The sequence below is a fragment of the Monodelphis domestica genome, chromosome 4 (assembly GCF_027887165.1).
Source record: "Monodelphis domestica isolate mMonDom1 chromosome 4, mMonDom1.pri, whole genome shotgun sequence".
NCBI classification, from domain to species: domain Eukaryota; kingdom Metazoa; phylum Chordata; class Mammalia; order Didelphimorphia; family Didelphidae; genus Monodelphis; species Monodelphis domestica.
The window spans coordinates 83318399-83339067 of record NC_077230.1 but is presented as its reverse complement, the minus strand read 5'-3'; the positions used below and the strand labels follow the sequence as shown (position 1 = coordinate 83339067).

At 40.3% G+C, this 20669-nt stretch overlaps 1 protein-coding gene across 4 annotated transcripts; it reads right to left on the bottom strand.

The window, feature by feature from the left end:
- Window positions 1-297: 297 nt before the first annotated feature.
- Window positions 298-20391, bottom strand: ADPRH (ADP-ribosylarginine hydrolase). 4 transcript variants are annotated; one of them, XM_056793497.1, is made up of 5 exons: window positions 20108-20238; window positions 11256-11350; window positions 8658-9006; window positions 3769-4129; window positions 298-1441 (listed from the first exon to the last, which is right to left on the bottom strand). In XM_056793497.1, exons 2-5 carry the CDS (start codon window positions 11295-11297, stop codon window positions 1030-1032), a joined length of 1164 nt encoding a protein of 387 aa, XP_056649475.1. In that variant the 5' UTR covers window positions 11298-11350; window positions 20108-20238; the 3' UTR covers window positions 298-1029. The 4 variants fall into 4 exon arrangements, with proteins under 4 accessions (XP_056649475.1, XP_056649476.1, XP_007493796.2 ...); XM_056793498.1 differs by having other exon boundaries at window positions 11256-11354; window positions 20108-20211; XM_007493734.3 differs by lacking the exons at window positions 11256-11350; window positions 20108-20238 and adding an exon at window positions 20263-20391.
- Window positions 20392-20669: the final 278 nt, after the last annotated feature.

The following is a 20669-nucleotide window of genomic DNA, read 5'->3' as shown; positions in this document are numbered from 1 at the left end:
TTACTTGTGGGTTAGTCATCTAATCAGCATGACATCCCAGGACCAGTTTTTATTTGTTTTTTGTTCTTTTTCCCTATATTAAGAGTGTATTCCCTTGAGTAATAAAGCAGTGTAGACATGTACCACATTTGCACGCAATTAAATCAAATATGAGTGGACTCTCTGATCTTGTGCCCTTTCTTTTAAAAGACAGTTCCTTTTCTTGTCTTGGTGGATGTAACTGGAAAGCTGGAACATGCACCCTACTGTTAGCAAAGACCTAGAGGCCATTTGAAACAAAGAAACTTTGATGTCCTCTGCCACTGAAAACATTTTTAATTGTGGTCTGCAACCAGGTGATAATCAATGTTAAAGCACAACACAGAGACACAGCGTCCACCCTCCTGCCCCTGCCATTGGTATTGTTTAGCAACTTCACTGGCCATTAAAACAAACGATGGCCTCACCTGCCCTGTCCCCAGCTCCTGATGCTTAATAGATCCCCAAGTGAATAGATGCAATTCAAAATCCTGTGAATCCGTGTCCATATTTGAGCTCTCCCCTTCCTTCTCCTTCCCCCCTCCCTCAACTCCCCTACTCTATATCTTTATATTTATATTTGCTCTATATCTTTGATTTAAGCTTGCAAGAGAAGGCCAAGACCCTACTACTGTCTCCACCTTCTCTCTTGAAGCACTAGATCAGATTTCTTTTAGAATTCTGGCCATGTCACTCTTGAAGTTCAAGAGAATAATGACTATATGGCTCCCCCGGTATGGGACTGCATATGGGCCAGGAAATAGGACGGCCATGAAACAATCTTCCAAAGGTAACACAACTTAAGGCTTTAGATTCTCCTGACTACTTAGTTAAATCTCTTGGCTTTGGAAAAGGTGAAGCATCATTGTCAATCTGTCATTCAGTAAACGTTTAAGTGCTTCCTGTATGAAAGATACTGTACTGAGTGCTAAATTAGACAAAAAGGGGCTTATGATCAATCTCTCTCTCAACCAAGAGGTATAACCAATGAGGAAAAAATTGTGTTTCTTCCTAATGGGTAATAACTGAACTTTCCTTTGACTGGAGAGCATACAGAGCCCTGGCTGCTTTCTCCAATCTGTCTTTATATTCTAATCTTTTATAGTTGGAGGGGCTAACCCCTTTAAATCCATGCATGACCCCCCACCAGCAGCCAGCAATGGCAGCTGTAGAGTCACTGTCTCCACCATGGAAAAAAGCCCGGTGAGCAAGTTCCTTCCAAGAGTCTTCTGCAGCAAGGATGGCATCATAGGCGATTAGAGGGGCATCATGTCCACTACTGCCTCCCCAGCCAGAATAACTCACTGACTTATAGAATTCGTCTCTCTCTTTCACACCAAAGAGCTCTGGAAAAGTAGGAGGTCCACCATTTGAAATCCCTCGAAGTTTCAAGTATTTTTCCCATTGATCTTGGAAGTAGTCCCTGTAGTAAAAAAATAAGGAAAAAATCTATAGGAAACTCTGAATCCCATAGTCAATGAGCAACAGTAAGAAGCCAGGGCAGATGCCTTACTAAAGAAAATTGCAAACTGGTAGCCTGCAGAAAAAAAAAAATTATTCACATTTCTATGAAGCTTGAGTGGGATTTCGGAAGTACTTTCCCTACAACAATCCTGAGAGGTAGGTACTATAGTGCACGTGACATTCCCCACTTTACGAAAGTGGAAAATAAGGCTTGGAGAGGATCAATGAATTGCCCATGGTCACAAGCAAAATCAGAGTTGTGATCTGAACCCAAGAATCTGGGCTCCAAACAAAACACTCCAGAAAAATAGATAGATAAGGATGGCTAGATAGACAGACATGATTAGTTAGACATATGAAAGATGTAGATAAGTAGATTGATGAATAGATAAGAATGGATAGAGATAGATAGAAAGATAGACAGATGATGGATGGAGAGAGAGAGAGAGAGAGAGAGAGAGAGAGAGAGAGAGAGAGAGAGAGAGAGATGGATTGATCAATACATGACAGACAGATGAAAGGTAGACAAAGAAGGATACAGATGAGAGAGATGTCTAGACAGATAATAGACAGAAGATAGACAGCAATGGTTAGATAGATTAGATAGACACTACGATAGAGGAATGGAAAGACAGAGATGGATGGGCAGAGATGATAGATGATAGAATGATGGATATGGATAGACAAATGATAGAGAGCCAGACAGTTGGTTAGATAACAGAAAGATTATAGAAAAGTAGGCAGAGATGGATATAGATAAGAAAGAGATGATCAGAGATAGATGACAGACAGAAGATAGAGATGGATAAATGGGCAGATGATAGAGAGAGACAAAGATAGATGACAAAACAAGGTAGACAAAGATGGACAGATAGGTATACGTGGCAGATAAATAAGGATGGATAGAGAGAGATATATAATTTATAGACATAGATGACGGGCAGGCAAACATGGATAGATATATGACATGGCTATATGGGGGGGGAGGGAGAGGGAGAGAGAGAGAGAAAGAGAGAGAGAGAGAGAGAGAGAGAGAGAGAGAGAGAGAGAGAGAGAGAGAGAGAGAGAGAGGTAGATAGATAATTAGAGAGAGACAAGTAGGTAGGTAGGTAGGTAGGTAGGTAGATGTAAAGTATAAGAGAAAAATAATGGTTCTAGAGTTAGAGAATCTGGGTTCAAATTCCACCTCTATTTTTTACTATCTGTGTGACCTTGACAAGCCACTTAATTTCTCTGGGAGTGTTTTCCCAAAGGTAAGATGAGGGCATTGATCTATGAGACATGTCTATACCTACAGATACAAATATCTATCCACTCAAAATCGGATTTCTTGCAACTAAAGGAATTCAATTCAGCAAGCACTGAGTACTTCCTATAGGACAAGAATTGAGCTATGATGACCTGAACACAAAGAGAAAAATGAACTATTCCCTGATCCCAAGAATCTTAAAGTCTCTTAAGGTGAATGAGGGGCAACATATGAAACAGATACAAAGTAGATTAGTATGAATAACAAGATAGGAAATGAAACTCAGATCTTCACGGGAGCTGTTGGGAGGGGAGGGGTGTTATGTTAGGTTTCACATTTTAAGGGGGAACGCTAGACTCTCACCAAACCACAACCAATGGGTGACTTCAGGAGAAATCTGCAGTGCCTTTCTTATTCTAAAAACAGTAATGTGGAGTGAACTCCAGAACATGAGGGAGAAAAGGAAGTTATGTAGCTACTCCCAACTGGTTTCCTACACTGCAAAATTAGCAAGTGGAAAAAAGTCAGTTCTCAAGGACCGTCACCAAGTATTGCAATTACATCAGCATCATGAATCAAGAGATGGAAAAAAGGATATCTTTGCATTTACACAAACAAATACGTCATGAAAATCACCACAATGTGTAGATGCCACTCAGCAAATGGAAACTGGAAAGCACTATGTTAGTTAAGTAGGCAAATAATGGGGGGTTGGGGGCAGAGGGGGTAGGTAGGCTTAGATCGATCATTTGTATGTTCACGTGGATCACCTTGGTTATCATTGGTTTACATAGACTTTGAAAGCATGAACATTAAGGGTAAGATTGAAACTGAGATCCTCTCACTAGAGCCAACTTTTTAGTAGCTTTTGCTGTAAATAAACCTGAAAACCTGAGTGGACAAAGAGGGGTCTGACTCAGGGAGAAGATAAAGGTACCAACTCTAAGTCACTGGTTGGAAAACACTTTGTTAATCCCACCATGTGACCAAGACATCCTGGAAACCATCAAATAGCACACACATGCATACTGACTCACCAGGATTCGAGATTCTCCTTCACATAATAACCAGCCTGGACAATGTAGTTTTTGGCTTTTGGTAGCACCTCCATCAATCCCTTTCCCCATTCCTGAGGTGGCTTGCCATTCACTGCATAAGCAGTAAAGAGAGCAGAGGCGACAGCCCCAAGGTAGCCAGTGGGATGGTGATGGGTCATGCGGCCGCTCTCGATGCTCACTTGGATCAGAGTGTCCTGCTGCTCAGGGTGGGGGAACCTTAGTCCAATGCACATGGCACGCATGGCAGCGCCACAGCCCCCTTCATGTTTGTTGAATGGAATCCTCCAACCATCGGGTTCATCTGGCTCCAACTTCAATGCATTGGACACACTGGCAGTACCTGGAAAGGATTAGGGTAGGGAGCACATCAGCACCAGCTGTGGGCTGGGGAAACCCATTGGACTAATTTGTCTGTAGCCTTGTGGGTGCCTGTACAGTCAGGCTTAATTAACCTGGATGGGTTGCTCCCCCTTCCCTGAGCGTGTTTAGTGAGGACTAAGGGGGAAGAAAGTAGAAAAGTCTGTATCAAGTACTTTACAAATATCATCTCATTTGATTCTCACTACAGCCCTGGGAGTTGTTGTTCAGTCATTTCAGTTGTGACCATCTTCATGAACCCATTAGAGGTTTTCTTGGCAAAGATACTGGAGTGGTTTGCCATTTCCTCCTCCAGTTCATTTTATAGATGAGCAAACTGAAGCAAACAGAGTTAAGTGACTACTCTAGAGTCACATGGAAGGCCAGATTTGAACTCAAAAAGATGATTCTTCCTGACTGCAAGTCTAGCACTCTATCCACTGTACCCCCTAGCTGCCCACACCTCAGAGGGGTTATTACTATACCCATTTTACAGTTGGGGAAATTGAGGAAGATGGTAATTGAGCAGTTTGCCCAGCATCACACAGCTAATGTCTGAGGCTGGATTTGAGCTCAGGTTACCACCATGTCACCAGCTGCCTCTGCACAGTTGGAGTTAAGTTTCCTGGGGTCTCTTGGGTCCCTGCTTCTCATTTCTCATTTCCCTTAGACAGCCCCAGGGAATATCCTTGTTTTGATCCTCACTACCCCATTTTATCCCCTTACTTGTGATAGGGAAGCCTCCTATTACTGCCATACCAGCTCTTTGTCTAAAAGTTCTCTAGATAGTTGGGGCTTGTAAGGATCTGGGCCTCTGATCAGAATCAGCATCCTTCAGCTGTATGCTACCCATGGAACTATTGACAATGGAGGCTGAATACCTATGCTCTTTCCCATTGGCATTCTTTCAGAACTAATGTCCCCAAGTGTTAGTGTCACTCTTCAAGAATAGCTTCCTTAGGAGCAGCTAGGTGGCTCAGTGGATCGAGGCAGGTCTAGAGACAGGAGATCTTAGGTTCAAATCTGGCCTCATATACTTCCTAGCTGTGTGACCTTAGGCAAGTCACTTAACCCTCATTGCCTAGGTCTTACTGCTCTTCTGCCTTGGAAACAATATGCAATGTTCTTTCCAAGATGGAAAGAAAGAGTTTTTTTAAAGCTCCCTTTTCTTTTCCATCACTTATAAGACTTGAGACAAAAAACTGCATTCAAAAAGAAGTGGAGGATTGAGGCTTATGAAACACCTTCGAGGAAAAGGCAAAGCACACAGCAAAGTTTAAAGTCACTCAATCCAACTTATCATTCAACATCATTAGACAACAGATGAATTTGTTTTCTAACAGAAGTTTTAGCAACTGTAGTTTCTAAGAATCACAGGAAGACAACTAGGTCTAAAGAGCAGTAGACATCAAAAAGAATGGACTCTAGACCCAGGGAGGCAGCATCAATTAAAGAATGGGGCACTTGACTTGGGATCAGGAAGCCTTGAGTTCAAATCTCACCCATAACACTTACTAGATGACCCTTAGAAAATCATTTGCCCTCTTTGAGACTCAGCCTACCTATTGGTAAACCAGAGTTTTAACCTGATAGCAACAAAGTGGTGCAGCAGATAAATCATTGGGTCACTAAGTCTCTGTATGCATCAGTTTCTTCACCTTTGAAATGGGGATCATAATAGCACCTACTTCTCAGGATTGTTGTGAGGATCAAACCAGAGGATATTTCTAAAGCACTTAGCACTATGTGCCTGGCACATATTGTTATTGTTATTGTTTCAGTTGTATATGACTCTTCATGACCCCATTTGGGATTTTCTTGGCAGATACTGGAATGGTTTACCATTTCTTTCCCCAGCACATTTGACAGATGAAGAAACTGAGGCAAACAGGGCAAAATGACTTACCCAGAGTCATACAGCTAGTAAGTTTTTGAGGTCAAATTTGAACTCAGGTCTTTCTGACTCTATCCATGGTGCTACATTGTAGGTACCATATAAATACTATCTGTGATAATGGCTTCTAAAACTCTTTCTATTTCTATATGTATGATCCTATAATCTGCCATGTAGCAATGCAAGCTATCATTACTATTTTTAATTTTATGGCAGTTTTATGTCAAAGTATTATTGCTTTTATGTTCAAGTGCAACATAAAAAAGTAATCTTTTCCCCAAGGTGCCAGGACCAGTCAGTGTTGGATTTTGGATGTCAGCTCAAGTCTTCCAACTCTAAAACCAATTTTTTTTCCTACTTTGGTCATGTTTTTCTCCTAGGGCTTATGCCCAAGATTGAAATCAGAACATTTTGCATGATAATACATGTATAATCCAGATCAAATTGCTTACTATCTCTGAGAGGGAGGAGGAAAAAGACAGAAACAGACAATTTAGAGCTTGTAATTTCAGAAAGTGTATGTTGAAAATTGTTATTACATATAACTGAAAAAATAAAATCTTTTAAAAATGAAGTAGAAAAAAGAAACTATTAAAAATGTGAAACCAGATACAGTTAATTTAGTGTAGACTTCAGAAATCTGAACATTGTCCTGTGGGGGTTCTTTCTTAATAGATTCATGAGTTTACATTTTTTTAACTTAAATCTTTTTTCAAACACATGTAGAAACCATTTTGGACAACTGTTTTCTGACATTTTGTGATTCAGATTCTCTCCCCCTCTCCCTGATGCAGTAAATAGTCTGAGATAGGTTACTTGTGATGGCTTGTTTGTTTTTTTAGCAAAGCCTTGTACCAGTGCAGGTTGAAATAGGAAAGTTTATGTTTTCTCAAAGGAGTTATTTCAATTCAACAATAATTGCCATAATAATAACAGCTAGCACTTACAGCTTTTAAGTGGGTGAAGCTCTTTGGGTACGTATCTTATCTAATCGTTGACAAGTAGCTCTACGCTAGGCATTAGGGATGGAAAGGTGAAAAGATGTCTAAAATCTAAGCAGGCAGGTGGGGACGGTTCGCCTATATAGGGAAGGTCTGTATATACAACTAGCTAAGATTCGTGAGATTGTACTAAAGGACAACGAAGAGGTTTAGGCAAAGTGCTGTGAGAAATGTTCATGAGAAAGATGCCTTTCACTCATGGAGGTGGAAGGAAGGTTTCCTAGGAGAGGTGGATCCTGAGCTGGGCCTTAAAGGAAAAGAGGGACTTCAACAAATAGAGATAAGGATGGAGTGGGAGAAGTCCATTTCGGGCATAAGGAATAGTCTAAATAAAGGTTCAAATGCCAAATGGCATACAGAAAATAAAAGGCAAAAAGAGGCAAAATGTATAATAGGACAGTCTGATGAGATTGGAGAAGTCAACCAGTATCAGATTGTGGAAGGTCGTAAATACAAGAACTGAAAGCCTTTGGTAGGCAGTAGAGAGTTCCTGAAGGTTTCTGGGAAAAGGAAGGACAGGATCAGAGTAGAAGGTGATTTGGGTGATTCATCAGAGAGGGAAGAGCTTGGAGGTAGGAAGTTAGAAGACTATTATAAAAGTTGATACAAGAAAAAAGGAAGGTCTAAACTATAGGTGCAGTGGGAACAGAAAAGATCAATCTTAAATTTAGTGAAAAGGGCCCTTAGGGATGATCAAGTCCATCCCCCCAATTTTACAGAAGAAACTGATTGCACTAAGAGATGAAAAGTTTGTCCAGGGTCACACACAGCTAGTAAATATCTGAAGTGAAATTTGACTCAGGAGCCTTCCTGACTCCCAAATCCAACACTATGAATTATATCATGCTGCCTCTAACCCAACAAGCTGCCTTTATTGAAAGTAAGGGATATTGAGGCAGTAGAGTCAAAGAAACTTGGCAATTGGGTGGAAGGTACAGTAACGGGTATAGAAGAGTCAAAAGAAACTATGACTTGATAATAGGTGGTGGAATCATCCACAGAAATGGAGAAGTAAAAATTGGAGAGAAGCGATTCACAGGGGAAAAGATGATGAGTTGTTCAATGTGGGGCATGCTGAATTAATGTTTACTCTGTGATATCAAAGAGAATATATCCAGGAAATAGCTGATGCAAGATATTGAATGTTGGAAAAACGAAAGCAGACTGGATTCCAGATATAGGAAACCCCTCTCCTTGGCAAGGGCAACAAAAGTAGTAGATTATATTCGCTAGAAAATGTCATTTAAATACCTCCAGGAAAACTGGCCTGCATCAATTTCCTTGTAATGTTATAGGATGATAGATTTAGAATGGGAAATGAAGCCATCCTAGTCAGATAATTTATTTTACAGATGAGAAAACTAAGGCCCTGAAAAGTTGTGATTTGCCGAATGTTACCTAGGTAGCAAATAGCAGAGGCAGGACTTGAAACTAGGTCCGCTGACTCCAATTTAGAGTTCTTCCATTTTTTCTTGTTGGAGTTACATCTATTTTATAAAATGGACTGGGAATAGTTGAAGGACCAGAAGAATTGCTCCATATCCCAATCTAATTCAACCAACATCTCTCTTCTGCATAAACATATTTAACTTCCCAGTCCCCAAAACAATGACTACCTGGAGCTCTGCCATCCATGTCATCCATGCATTCTTTATAGTGTCTTGCTATCAGGGAATACACCCGAGTCAAGTCCTCTTCTTTCCCAGCAGTTATGAGGGCTTCTGCCGTTGCCAGGTGCATCACTGTGTCATCACTGACTCTCCAGCCTTCAATGTTGATGGCATCCAGTCCTCCAAGCTTGGCAAGCTGCTGGTGGATTAGCTCCCCATTCAACAGGAACTCCCATTTCCTATTAAAGTATCCCAAGGAGTCACCAACTGCACTTAATACCATGGCAGCCACATATCTCTCTAGCAGTCCTGTGGACATGATGTGTCCCAAATGGTGTGTCTTCTTTGGGGAAATCTGTACAATATAGAAAGGAAAGGAACAGTCCATCTATGAGTCCAGTTTAATTCTGTAAGAGGTCCAGTCTAGTTAAATAATATTCTCCTTTTACTATGTCGCTCTTGAAATATCCAACAGGTCACACAGTGCCTACAAGTAGCATACTCAGAATTATTGTACTCCTCAGATCTCATAAAGCATTTTGCTTCATTCCTCTCTAATTGCCTTATACTTTGCATGTAATCTTGCATGTTATAGCTATTGATGTTGTCTTATCCTAAACTCCTTTGAGAACAGGCTCTGTTTCCTATCCCAAACTTATATTTTTGCTAGTTTCTCATACAGTATTCTGCACACAATATATGTAGACGGTATGTTTGCCTAAGACTGTGTCCACCCTGGGTTACTGGATCTTATCAAATAACCACACTGACTGTTCCGAACCCCTTTTTCCACTCCTCAAGCCTCTGATGCCATTACCCTGTTCACTGAAGACCTCTCCACATACGTTACCAAAACTATGGAAGCCATCTCCTGAGAGTTCCCTCAACTCCAGCATCTGTTGAAACTGTGACCTTTCTCTTTGCCAAGACCTTTTATATATACCTTTTCCTTCTATCCTTAGGTTTGTCTTTTTCTGGGGCATCAGGGTGGTGCAGTGGCTGGAGTGCCAGACCTGGAGTCAGGAAGACTTATCTTCCCGAGTTCAAGTCTGACCTCGGACACCTGGTAGCTGTGTGACTTTAGACAAGGCACTTGATCCTGTTTGTCTTGGTTGTTCATCTATAAAATGGTCTAGAGAAGGAAATGGAATACCGCTCCAATATCTTTGCCAAGAAAACTCCGAAATGGGGTTACAAAGAGTTGGACACCACTGAGCAACAACAATCCCCCAAGGCTTTGTCATAGTTTCACATATATATTTACTAATTCACTCAATGATCTCATCAGCTCCTGTGGGTTCAATTTTCTTTTCTTATGCAAATAATTTCCGGGTACACACACACACACACACACACACACACACACACACACACACACACACACCTTCCCTCCTCTGCTCTACCTACAGACCTCCCTAGCTTCCTTTAAATCCCAACTGAAATCACATCTTTTATAGAAAGTCTTTCCCAATCTGCCTCCCTGCCTGCCTTTAAAAAAAAACAGCTCTACCTTCTGACTAAGAATCAATATTATGTATTGATTCCAAAGCAGAAGAGCAGTAAGGGCTAGGCACTGGTGGTTAAGTGACTTGCTCAGGGTCACACAACTAGGAAGTGTCTGAGGCCAGATTTGAACCTAGAGCCTCCTGCCTCTAGGTCTGGTTCTCCAAGCTACCTAGCTGCCCTCCCCCAAACCCTTTTAATTCTACCATATTCAATTTCCAAATCATAGAATTTCTTTCTCCACAACATCTCTTGCATACTTCCCTTTTTCTCCCCTTACACAGCTATCAGCTTAGTTCAATTCAATAAACTTTTATTAAGCACCAACTATTTGCCAGGCATCATGTTCACTGAATTTAGTCCTTCATTCCTTCTCATGCAACCTATTGCAATGGAAACCTTAGTTTCTGTTTTTACTCTCTCCCAGGACTGGACTATTGTCCCTCTCATCTCTATTTCTTAGAATCCCTGAACCCTTTCCAGTCTTACTTCACAAACCACCTTCTTCATGTCCTCAAAATATATGGTGCCTTACCATCTGATGCTACCTTACATTGACTTTATATATTATGCACTGGCCTTTCTATGTCCATGTTAGCTACCCCATTAATAACCTTTATTAATTGTATTACATTAGTGACCCCCATTAATTAGCATTTGCTATGTGCCAGGCATTGTGCTAATGGCTTTAAACTGTTGTCCCAATTAGTCCTCAGAACATCCCTGGGAAGTAGGTGTTATTATCATTCTCCTGGCACACTGGAGGACACTGAACAAATAGGACTTGAGTAATTTGTCCAAGGACAAGTCTGAATTCAATAGCAAGGAAATTTGAACTCAGGATTTTCTGATTTCAGACCCGGTATTCTATCTTCCTTGCCACTTGGCTGTTTAAGTCATATTAGAATGTAACTTCTTTGGACGTGGCCAAGGGAAGAATTTGTTTTACTAGACTGGGTGTATTGCAGAGATTTTGTTGGTCTTTTTTTTTTTAGTAGGGGCAATAGAGGAAAATTGATTTTTGTTCATTCAAAAAACTTTTTTTTTAAGAATATAAACTCCTTGAAGGCAGCACTGTTTTTCTTTGTTTTTAATGCTTACCTTCTGTCTTAGAAAGAATACTAATGACTTCCGGGTAAGCATGGCGGCAATCTAGATGCGAGTCGCTTCCTCTCCCCAGCACCCAACGAAATAGACTACCTCAAAAGAACATAAAAACCATCTTCAGAAGAATGGAGGGACTCTACAGTAGGGTACAACACTGAAGGTGCGTGAGGTTTGAGCATTTCCACACTATAAGAAGGAGAAAAAGCTTGCACCCAAAGTGAGCCGATCTACCCACCCCCACCTCATCTAGTCAGAACCAGCACGCACCAGAAACAGCGAGTGAGGGAAAGACTCCTCTAGAGTGAGGAAGGGGCACTCCTAGGTCCTTGGGAGCTTACTAGGACAGCCGGGGACATACCCCTGAGAGCAGTTACACAGGAAACCTCTGTGCACTGGAGAGAGCACAGACGGTGGGCACTCTAGTGAACAGTGAAGGCTGTGGAGATTAGAGAGCTTGCCTCAGGCAAAAGCCTCACTCCTTAAATCTACAAACAGAGAAACTGCTCATCTCACTCAGATTTCTGACTAAAAAGGAAAGGGAAAATCACCTAAGGGATGGCTCATTGTGCCCAAGTCCAACCCTCCAAGAAAAAACATGAAGGAGACAGTGACCCTTGAAAATTTTTATAGAGGGAAAACCCAAGCTACAGAGGAAAAAGAGGATGAAATTCAAACAAAATCAAAACCTTCACAAGAAAATGGAAATTGTCCACAAACTCTGGAAGAAATCAAATTGTAGCTTATCCAAAAGATGGAAACCTTCTGGCAAGAAAAATGGGAGATCAACAGTCTGAGATCTGGCAAGAAAAATGGGAGATCAACAAAGAGAGATCAACAGTCTGAGAGACAAGAACTCCCAATTGGAGAAACAGCTGGAAGCCACAAAACGCAGGGCAGACCAAACTGAAAATGAAAACCAGTCTTTAAAGACCAGAAAACATGAAATATCTCACTGACAAAGTGACAGATCAGGAAAACAGAGGAAGGAGAGACAATTTGAGAATCATTGGTCTACCTGAAAAACCAGAAATAAATGGAAATCTTGACACCATACTACAAGAAATCATCCAAGAAAATTTCCCTGAAGTTCTTGAACAAGGGGGGAAATAGACATTGAAAGAGTTCATAGAACACCCTCTATACTAAATACCCAAAAGACAACTCCCGGGAATGTAATTGCCAAATTCAAGAGGTTCCAAGCTAAGGAGAAAGTTTTACAAGGAGTCAAAAAAGAGACAATTCAGATATCAAAGAACATCAATCGGGATCACACAAGACCTGGTAGCTTCCACACTAAAGGACCGCAAGGCCTTGAACACTATATTCAGAAAGGCAGAGAACTGGGTCTTCAACCAAGAATCACCTATCCATCAAAACTGACTATATACATCCAGAAGAAAGTATGGGCATTCAACAAAATAGTAGACTTCCAAGTATTTGTAAAGAAAAGATCAGAACTAAGTGGAAAGTTTGATATCCAAACACAAAGGTCAAGAGAAACATGAAAAGGTAAATAAGAAAGAGAAGGAAAAGGGGAAAATGTTTTTTTTTTAATTCAAACTCTCTTCTTTAAGGGCTACAATTAGATCAGATTATATATATTAATATTATGGGGAAATGTTATTTGTAACTCTCAAAAATTGTATTCATTATTAGAGTAATTAGAAGAATCACGCATAGGGAAAGATTGGGGCATTAAGATGATATGGGCAAAAAGAAAAAGAGTTGGGGGGGGAATCAATGATGGTACCAAGAGATACTTGAAGAAATAGAAATAAATTAAATAGAATAATCTTTTTCACACAAAGATACACATGGGAAGGGGAAGGGAAGAATACTCTTACAAGAAGGAGAGGAAGAAAGTGCTAATAGGTAATACTTAAACCTTACTCTCAGTGAAATCAACTCTGAGAGGGAAGAGCATCTAGATCCATTGGGATATTGAATTCTATCTTATCCAGCAGGGTAAAGGAGAAGCTAAAACTAAGGGGTTAGGGAGAGGGAATACAAAAAGGGAAGGAAGAAGAGGGGGGAGGGAAATTAACAGACCCTAAAAAAAAACAAACAAGGAGGGAACAAAAAGGGAGGGGCCAGAAAGGGAAGCATATTAAGGGAGGAGATTAGGGGGACTGATTAAAAGTAAACCACTGTTTTAAAAGGATATAGAAAAAGAAGAAAGGTCAGAACTACAGGAGGATATCAAAATGCTAGGGAATTCACAAGTGACAATCATAACTTTGAATGGGAATGGGATGAACTCACCCATAAAACATAGACGAATAGCAGAGTAGATTAGAATCCAGAATCTTACCATATGTTGTCTACAAGAAACATACATGAGACGGGTAGATATTCACAAGATCAGAATTAAAGGTTGGAGTAAGACCTATTGGGCCTCAACTGACAGAAAGAAGGCAAGAGTTGCAATCATGATATCTGACAAAGTCAAAGCAAAAACAGACCTGATCAAAAGGAATAGGGAAGGTAAATACATCCCAATAAAAGGGAGTATAGACAATGAGGAAATATCACTAATCAACATGTATGCACCAAATGGTATAGCACCCCCCCCCCAAAATTTCTAATGGAGAAACTAGGAGAATTGAAGGAGGAAATAGATAGTAAAACTATACTAGTGGGAGACCTGAACCAATCACTATCAAATTTAGATAAATCAAATCAAAAAATAAAAGAGGTAAAAGAGGTGAATGAAATCTTAGGAAAATTAGAGTTAATAGATATATGGAGAAAAATAAATAGGGACAAAAAGGAATACAACTTCTCTTCAGCAGCAAATGGCACATTCACAAAGATTGACCATATACTAGGCCATAAAAACATGGCATTCAAATGCAGAAAAGCAGAAATAATAACGCAAACTTTTCAGATCATAAGGCAATAAAAATAATGATCAGTAAGGGTACATGAAGAGCCAAATCAAAAATCAATTGGACATTAAATAATATGATTCTCCAAAATCGGATAGTTAGAGAAGAAATCATAAAAACAATTAATAATTTCATTGAAGAAAATGACAACGGCGAGACATCCTTTCAAACCTTATGGGATGCAGCCACAGCAGTACTCAGAGGAAAATGTATACCCCTGAGTTCATATATTAACAAATTAGGGAGGATAGAGATCAATGAATTGGACATGCAAATCAAAAAACTTGAAAGTGACCAAATTAAAAACCCCCAAGCAGAAAACCAAATTAGAAATCCTAAAAATTAAGGGAGAAATTAATAAAATCAAAAGTGACAGAACTATTGAACTAATAAATAAGACTAGAAGCTGGTATTTTGAAAAAACAAACAAAATAAACAAAGTACTGGTCAATTTAATTAAAAAAGGGAAAGAAGAAAAGCAAATTAATAGTATCATAGATGAAAAGGGGGACCTCACCTCCAATGAAGAGGAAATTAAGACAATCATTAAAAACTATTTTTCCCAATTATATGGCAATAAATATGCCAATCTAGGTGACATGGATGAATATTTACAAAACTATAAATTGCCTAGACTAACAGAAGAAGAAATAGAACTCTTAAATAATCCCTTATCAGAAAAAGAAATCAAACAGGCCATCAAAGAACTCCCTAAGGAAAAAATCTCCAGGGCCTGATTCACAAGTGAATTCTATAAAACATTCAAAGAACAGCTAATCCCAATACAATACAAACTATTTGACATAATAAGCAAAGAGGGAGTTCTACCAAATTCCTTTTATGACACAAATATGGTACTGATTCCAAAGCCAGGCAGGTCAAAAACAGAAAAAGAAAACTACAGACCAATCTCCCTAATGAACATAGATTCAAAAATCTTAAATAGGATACTGGCAAAAAGACTCCAGCAAGTGATCGGGAGGATTATTCACTATGATCAGGTAGGATTTATACCAGGAATGCAAAGATGGTTCAGTATTAGGAAAACCTAATAAAACACATAATTGACCATATCAACATGCAAACCAACAAAAATCACATGATTATCTCAACAGATGCAGAAAAAGCCTTTGAAAAAATACAACACTCATTCCTATTAAAAACACTAGAAAGTACAGGAATAGAAGGGCCTTTCCTAAAAATAATAAACCATATCTATCTAAAACCATCAGCCAGCATCATCTGCAATGGGGATAAACTTGGATGCATTCCCAATAAGATCAGGAGTGAAACAAGGATGCCCATTATCACCTGTATTATTTAACATTGTACTAAAACACTAGCAGTAGCAATTAGAGAAGAAAAGGAAATTGAAGGTATTAAAATTGGCAATGAGGAGACCAAGCTATCACTCTTTGCGGATGATATGATGGTCTAATTAAAGAATCCTAGGGAACCAACTAAAAAGCTAGTGGAAATAATCAACAACTTTAGCAAAGTAGCAGGATACAAAATAATCCCACATAAGTCATCAGCATTTCTATATATCTCCAACACATTGCAGCAGCAGGAATTAGAAAGAGAAATCCCATACAAAATCACTTTAGACAATATAAAATACTTAGGAATCTATCTGCTGAGATAAACACAGGAACTATATGAACACAACTACAAAACACTTTCCACACAACTAAAACTAGATCTGAACAATTGGGAAAATATTAACTGCTCATGGGTAGGAAGAGCTAACATAATAAAAATGACCATCCTGCCCAAAATTATCTATTTATTTAGTGCCATACCCATCGAACTTCCAAAAAACTTTTTTTATGGAATTAGAAAAAACCATAACTAAGTTCATTTGGAAGAACAAAAGATCAAGGATATCCAGGGAATTAATGAAAAGAAAATGCAAAGGAAGGAGGACTTGCAGTCCCAGATCTCAAATTATACTATAAAGCAGTGGTCATCAAAACAATTTGGTACTGGCTAAGAGACAGAAAGGAGGATCAGTGGAATAGACTTGGGGTAAATGACCTCAGCAAAACAGTCTATGACAAATCCAACGATCCTAGCTTTTGGGACAAAAATCCACTATTCGATAAAAATTGCTGGGAAAATTGGAAGACAGTGTGGGAGAAATTAGGTTTGGATCAACACCTCACATCCTACACCAAGATAAACTCAGAATGGGTGAATGACCTGAACATAAAGAAGGAAACTATAAGTAAATTAGGTGAACACAGAATAGTATACATGTCAGATCTTTGGGAAGGGAAAGATTTTAAAACCAAGCAAGACTTAGAAAGAGACACAAAATGTAAAATAAATAATTTTGACTACATCAAATTAAAAAGGTTTTGTACAAACAAAACCAATGTAACCAAAATCAGAAGGGAAATAACAAACTGGGAAACAATCTTCATAACAAAAACCTCTGACAAAGGTCTAACTACTCAAATTTACAAAAAGCTAAATCAATTGTACAAAAAAATCAAGTCATTCTCCAATTGATATATAGGCAAGGGACATGAATAGGCAATTTTCAGTTAAAGAAATCAAAACTATTAATAAGCACATGAAAAAGTGTTCTAGATCTCTTATAATCAGAGAGATGCAAATCAAAACAACTCTGAGGTATCACCTCACACCTAGCAGATTGGCTAACATGACAGCAGAGAAAAGTAATGAATGCTGGAGGGGATGTGGCAAAGTAGGGACACTAATTCATTGCTAGTGGAGTTGTGAATTGATCCAACCATTCTGGAGGGCAATTTGGAACTATGCCCAAAGGGCGATAATAGACTGTCTGCCCTTTGATCCAGCCATAGCACTGCTGGGTCTGTACCCCAAAGAGATAATAAGGAAAAAGACTTGTACAAGAATATTTATAGCTGCGCTCTTTGTGGTGGCAAAAAATTGGGAAATGAGGGGATGCCCTTCAATTGGGGAATGGCTGAACAAACTGTGGTATATATGTTGGTGATGGAATACTATTGTGCTAAAAGGAATAATAAAGTGGAGGAATTCCATGGGGACTGGAACAACCTCCAGGAAGTGATGCAGAGTGAAAGGAGCAGAACCAGGAGAACATTGTATACAGAGACTGATACACTGTGGTACAATCGAATGTAATGAACTTCCCCATTAGTGCAATGCAGTGATCCTGAACAACTCAGAGGGTTACAGGAGAAAAAACACTATCCACATCCAGAGGAAACACTGTGGGAGTAAAAACACGGAAGAAAGACAACTGCTTGAATACATGGGTCAAAGGAATATGATTAAGGATATAGACTCTAAATGAACATCCTAGTGCAAATACCAAAAACATGGAAAGGGGTTCTGATCAAGAACACATGGGATACCCAGTGAAACTGCACATTGGATATGCAAGGGTTGGGGAGAGGGGAAGGAGGAATAGAAAATGATTTGTGTAACCAAGGAACAATGTTTGAAATTGAAAAAATAAAAATAAAAAAAAGAAAGAATACTAATATTGATTCCAAGGCAGAAGAGCAGTAGATGCTAGGCAATTGGGATTAAGTGACTTGCCCAGGATCACACAACCAGGAAATATTTGAGGCTAGATTTGAATGCAGGACTTCCCATCTCCAGGCCTGACTGTCCTAGCTGAACCACCTAGCTGCCCCTGGAAAGCCTGTTTTTGTCCTTTCTTTGTACCTCTGGCACTTGGCACAATGTCTGGCATATATAATAAGCCCTTAAATATGCTTCTTGACTATTGGATCTGCAGTGAGAGGCCCTCAGTTCAAATCCTACCTCAACCAATCACTCTCCATGTGACCTTGGACAAGTCTCAATCTCTCTAGTTTTAATTTTCCACAATGATAAAACAAAGGAGTTGGATAGATAAACCTAACACCCCTTCCAACTCTTAATCTATAAACTTCTGATTGTCAAACTAGTGGTCTTTCTACCCTAAATAGTCTAACTTTTCTTGGCGAATCCCTCTAGAGACTGGGTGGGTTTTTACTTTCTCTGGGCTTTCCTTTGGGAATTTTCAGAGCCAGTACCCTAACTTTCCAGGTGTGGTTTTTCTTTCACAGTCATTGGTCAATTTACCATTAACATCATCAAGTATTTAAGATGGTCTTTATCGCAATTCTAATAACAATCATAAAAATGATATTGTGTTTTATATAGTCCTTCAGGGCAGCTAGGTGGCAGTGGATAGACTGCCAAACCTGAAGTCAGGAAGATTCTTCCTGAGTTCAAATCTGGCCTCACACTAGCTGTGTGACCCCACACAAGTCCTGTTTGCCTTGGATTCCTCATCTATAAAATGAACTAGAAGAGAAAATGGCAAACCATTCCAGTATCTTTGCCAAGAAAACCTCAAATGGGGTCACAGAGAGTTGAACACAACTGAAACAACTGAACATAGCCTTTCAAGGTCTGCAAAGAGCAAATTTGTTATTTATTATTACCATTATCTAATTTTTAACCTGACAGCAACCCTGTGAAAAATGTCCTACTGGTATTATGCCCATTTCAGAGATGTGCAAATTGAGACTTAGCGAAAAGAAGGAACTTTGCCCAGGTATGATCACATGGTCAGTGTCAGAGACAGAATATGGACACCCAAGTCTTCCTTGACATCATCTCCAGGGCCTTAGCCTTTAAACTGTGTTGCTACCATTTACAAATAGATTTAACATGATAAAGCACTTCATACATTCCTTCTTTAATCTTTCTAACAACTCAAAAAGGTCACATGATTGCAGACTTAGAGCTGGAAGGATTGTGAAGAGTCATCTAATCTAATCCATGAATAGCTAGAGTATTTGAGTCAGGAAGTCCTGAGTTCAAATTCAGCCTCACACTAAGGGTGTGATCCTGGGTGAGTCACTTATCCAAAAATGGGAATGGTCATAGCACTTACTTCATAAGTGGTAAAGATTGAAGAAAAAAGGAAAAGGGCACAGTAGAGGATACAATGCACGGATACTGTCATAGAAGCAATGGACGTGAGCTTAGCCTTCTGGAGATAGTGGCACAGAAGGGCATGGAGTCAAAAAGAATTGGGCACGACTGAACAACAACAATACTTCACGGGGTTGCTCTGTTGTACCAAATTACATATTTCTAAAATGCTTTGCAAACCTTAAAGTGCTGTATAAATGCCAGCTATCATCATTATTATTTCAGATGAGGAAACTGAGGCCTCCAGAGGTAAATAAGATCAAAGACAGAGAGCTGGTATTACCACCCATTCACTTTATAGATAAGGCAACTAACTGAGACCCAGGGAGACTGATTGCCCATTGCCACATAAACAGTAAGTGGTGAGCCAGCATTTGCTCAGACTTAGCTCTCCCTCCTCAAGTAAGTAGGGAGCCTTTATCTCCATTTTACAGATAAGAGAACTGAGTTTCAAGACATTAAGTGACTTGCCAGCAATCGTACAACTAAATAAGTCTCAGAACTGATCTTTGAACCCAAACCTTTCCTGACCCCACAGCGCAATTTCTTGCTGCTTCTTCTAAACCATAGCCTACAGAAAGATCGTCCGGGGGTAGGGCATGCTTTGGAAATAAGCCGGCTGAGTGAGGACCCCTTCGCTTTCACAGCTACAGAATCGGAAGCTCTAAAATAAGGCCCAGACAGTGGTTTCCTGACAATCCGGGGTTTCGTAGGCAGAGAAACAAAAGAGAGAGGCTGGCTGCCCCTCACTAGCCTCATCCAGGGCTTTGGACGCAATTGTCAGGAAATCCTGGCTCGACGCTGTGGTTCCAGAGCAGGCGATGCACAGAGTCCTCCAAACACAAGGAACAGAAACTATTTCGCCTTGTGATCCGGGCACCCGGCACCCACACAGCTAGTTGCGTAGCCGTAGGGATCCCTGGGAAAATCCCCGTGTGCTCGTGCCCCGTATCTGTGCCAAGGAGACCACGGAGAGACAAAGTCCCCCTTCCCATTTCCCCACCAAAATACCTCCACTTCGCAAGCCAGGCCGGGTGGCGTCCAAGAGAAAGCTCTCTTGGATTGGAACTCGGCCATGGTCTTGGGTAGGGCACAGCTTTAGCCTAGGCAGCCAACCAATCGGGTGAAGTTCAAGGCGCCTGCTCTGGTCCCGCTCGGGATCTTACCATGAGAGAACCGCGCAAAGGGGAAGGCTATGGCCAGGATGGCCGCGCCCTTGGGGGTTGCAAGAAAGACGAGAGCAGGGGCGGGCCAGCGGAGCCCCAGAGCACTTTTCGCTTTCTGAATCTTCTACCGCCTAACCCCTGAGAACGAACTTCGTCCTCCCCTTTGTACCTCTCCAGAAAGGGCTGAGGAATGTGTAAAAGATGGTCGGAGGATCCGAGAATGTTACAAGTGGAATTTTATTTTACAGATGAGAAAACTGAGCCGGGGGAAGGGAGGAAGACTTCACCCAAAGGCCAGGCAGAAACAAGAAGAAAGGAAGGATATCTTGAAAGGCTTAGGATGGCCTGCAAGGCACATCCTTTCAAAAGGGATCGTGGGGAGCCTTTGAGCTGTCCGAGTTTAATGC

Excerpts from the sequence above, each read along its gene's own strand:
- ADPRH (XM_007493733.3), bottom strand. The coding sequence starts at position 20,173 with ATGGCCGAGTTCCAATCCAAGAGAGCTTTCTCTTGGACGCCACCCGGC. Across the intron at positions 9,007-20,107 it reads GCCTGGCTTGCGAAGTGGAG|ATTTCCCCAAAGAAGACACA; the intron begins GTATTTTGGTGG and ends TATATTGTACAG. Across the intron at positions 4,130-8,657 it reads CATGGATGGCAGAGCTCCAG|GTACTGCCAGTGTGTCCAAT; the intron begins GTAGTCATTGTT and ends AATCCTTTCCAG.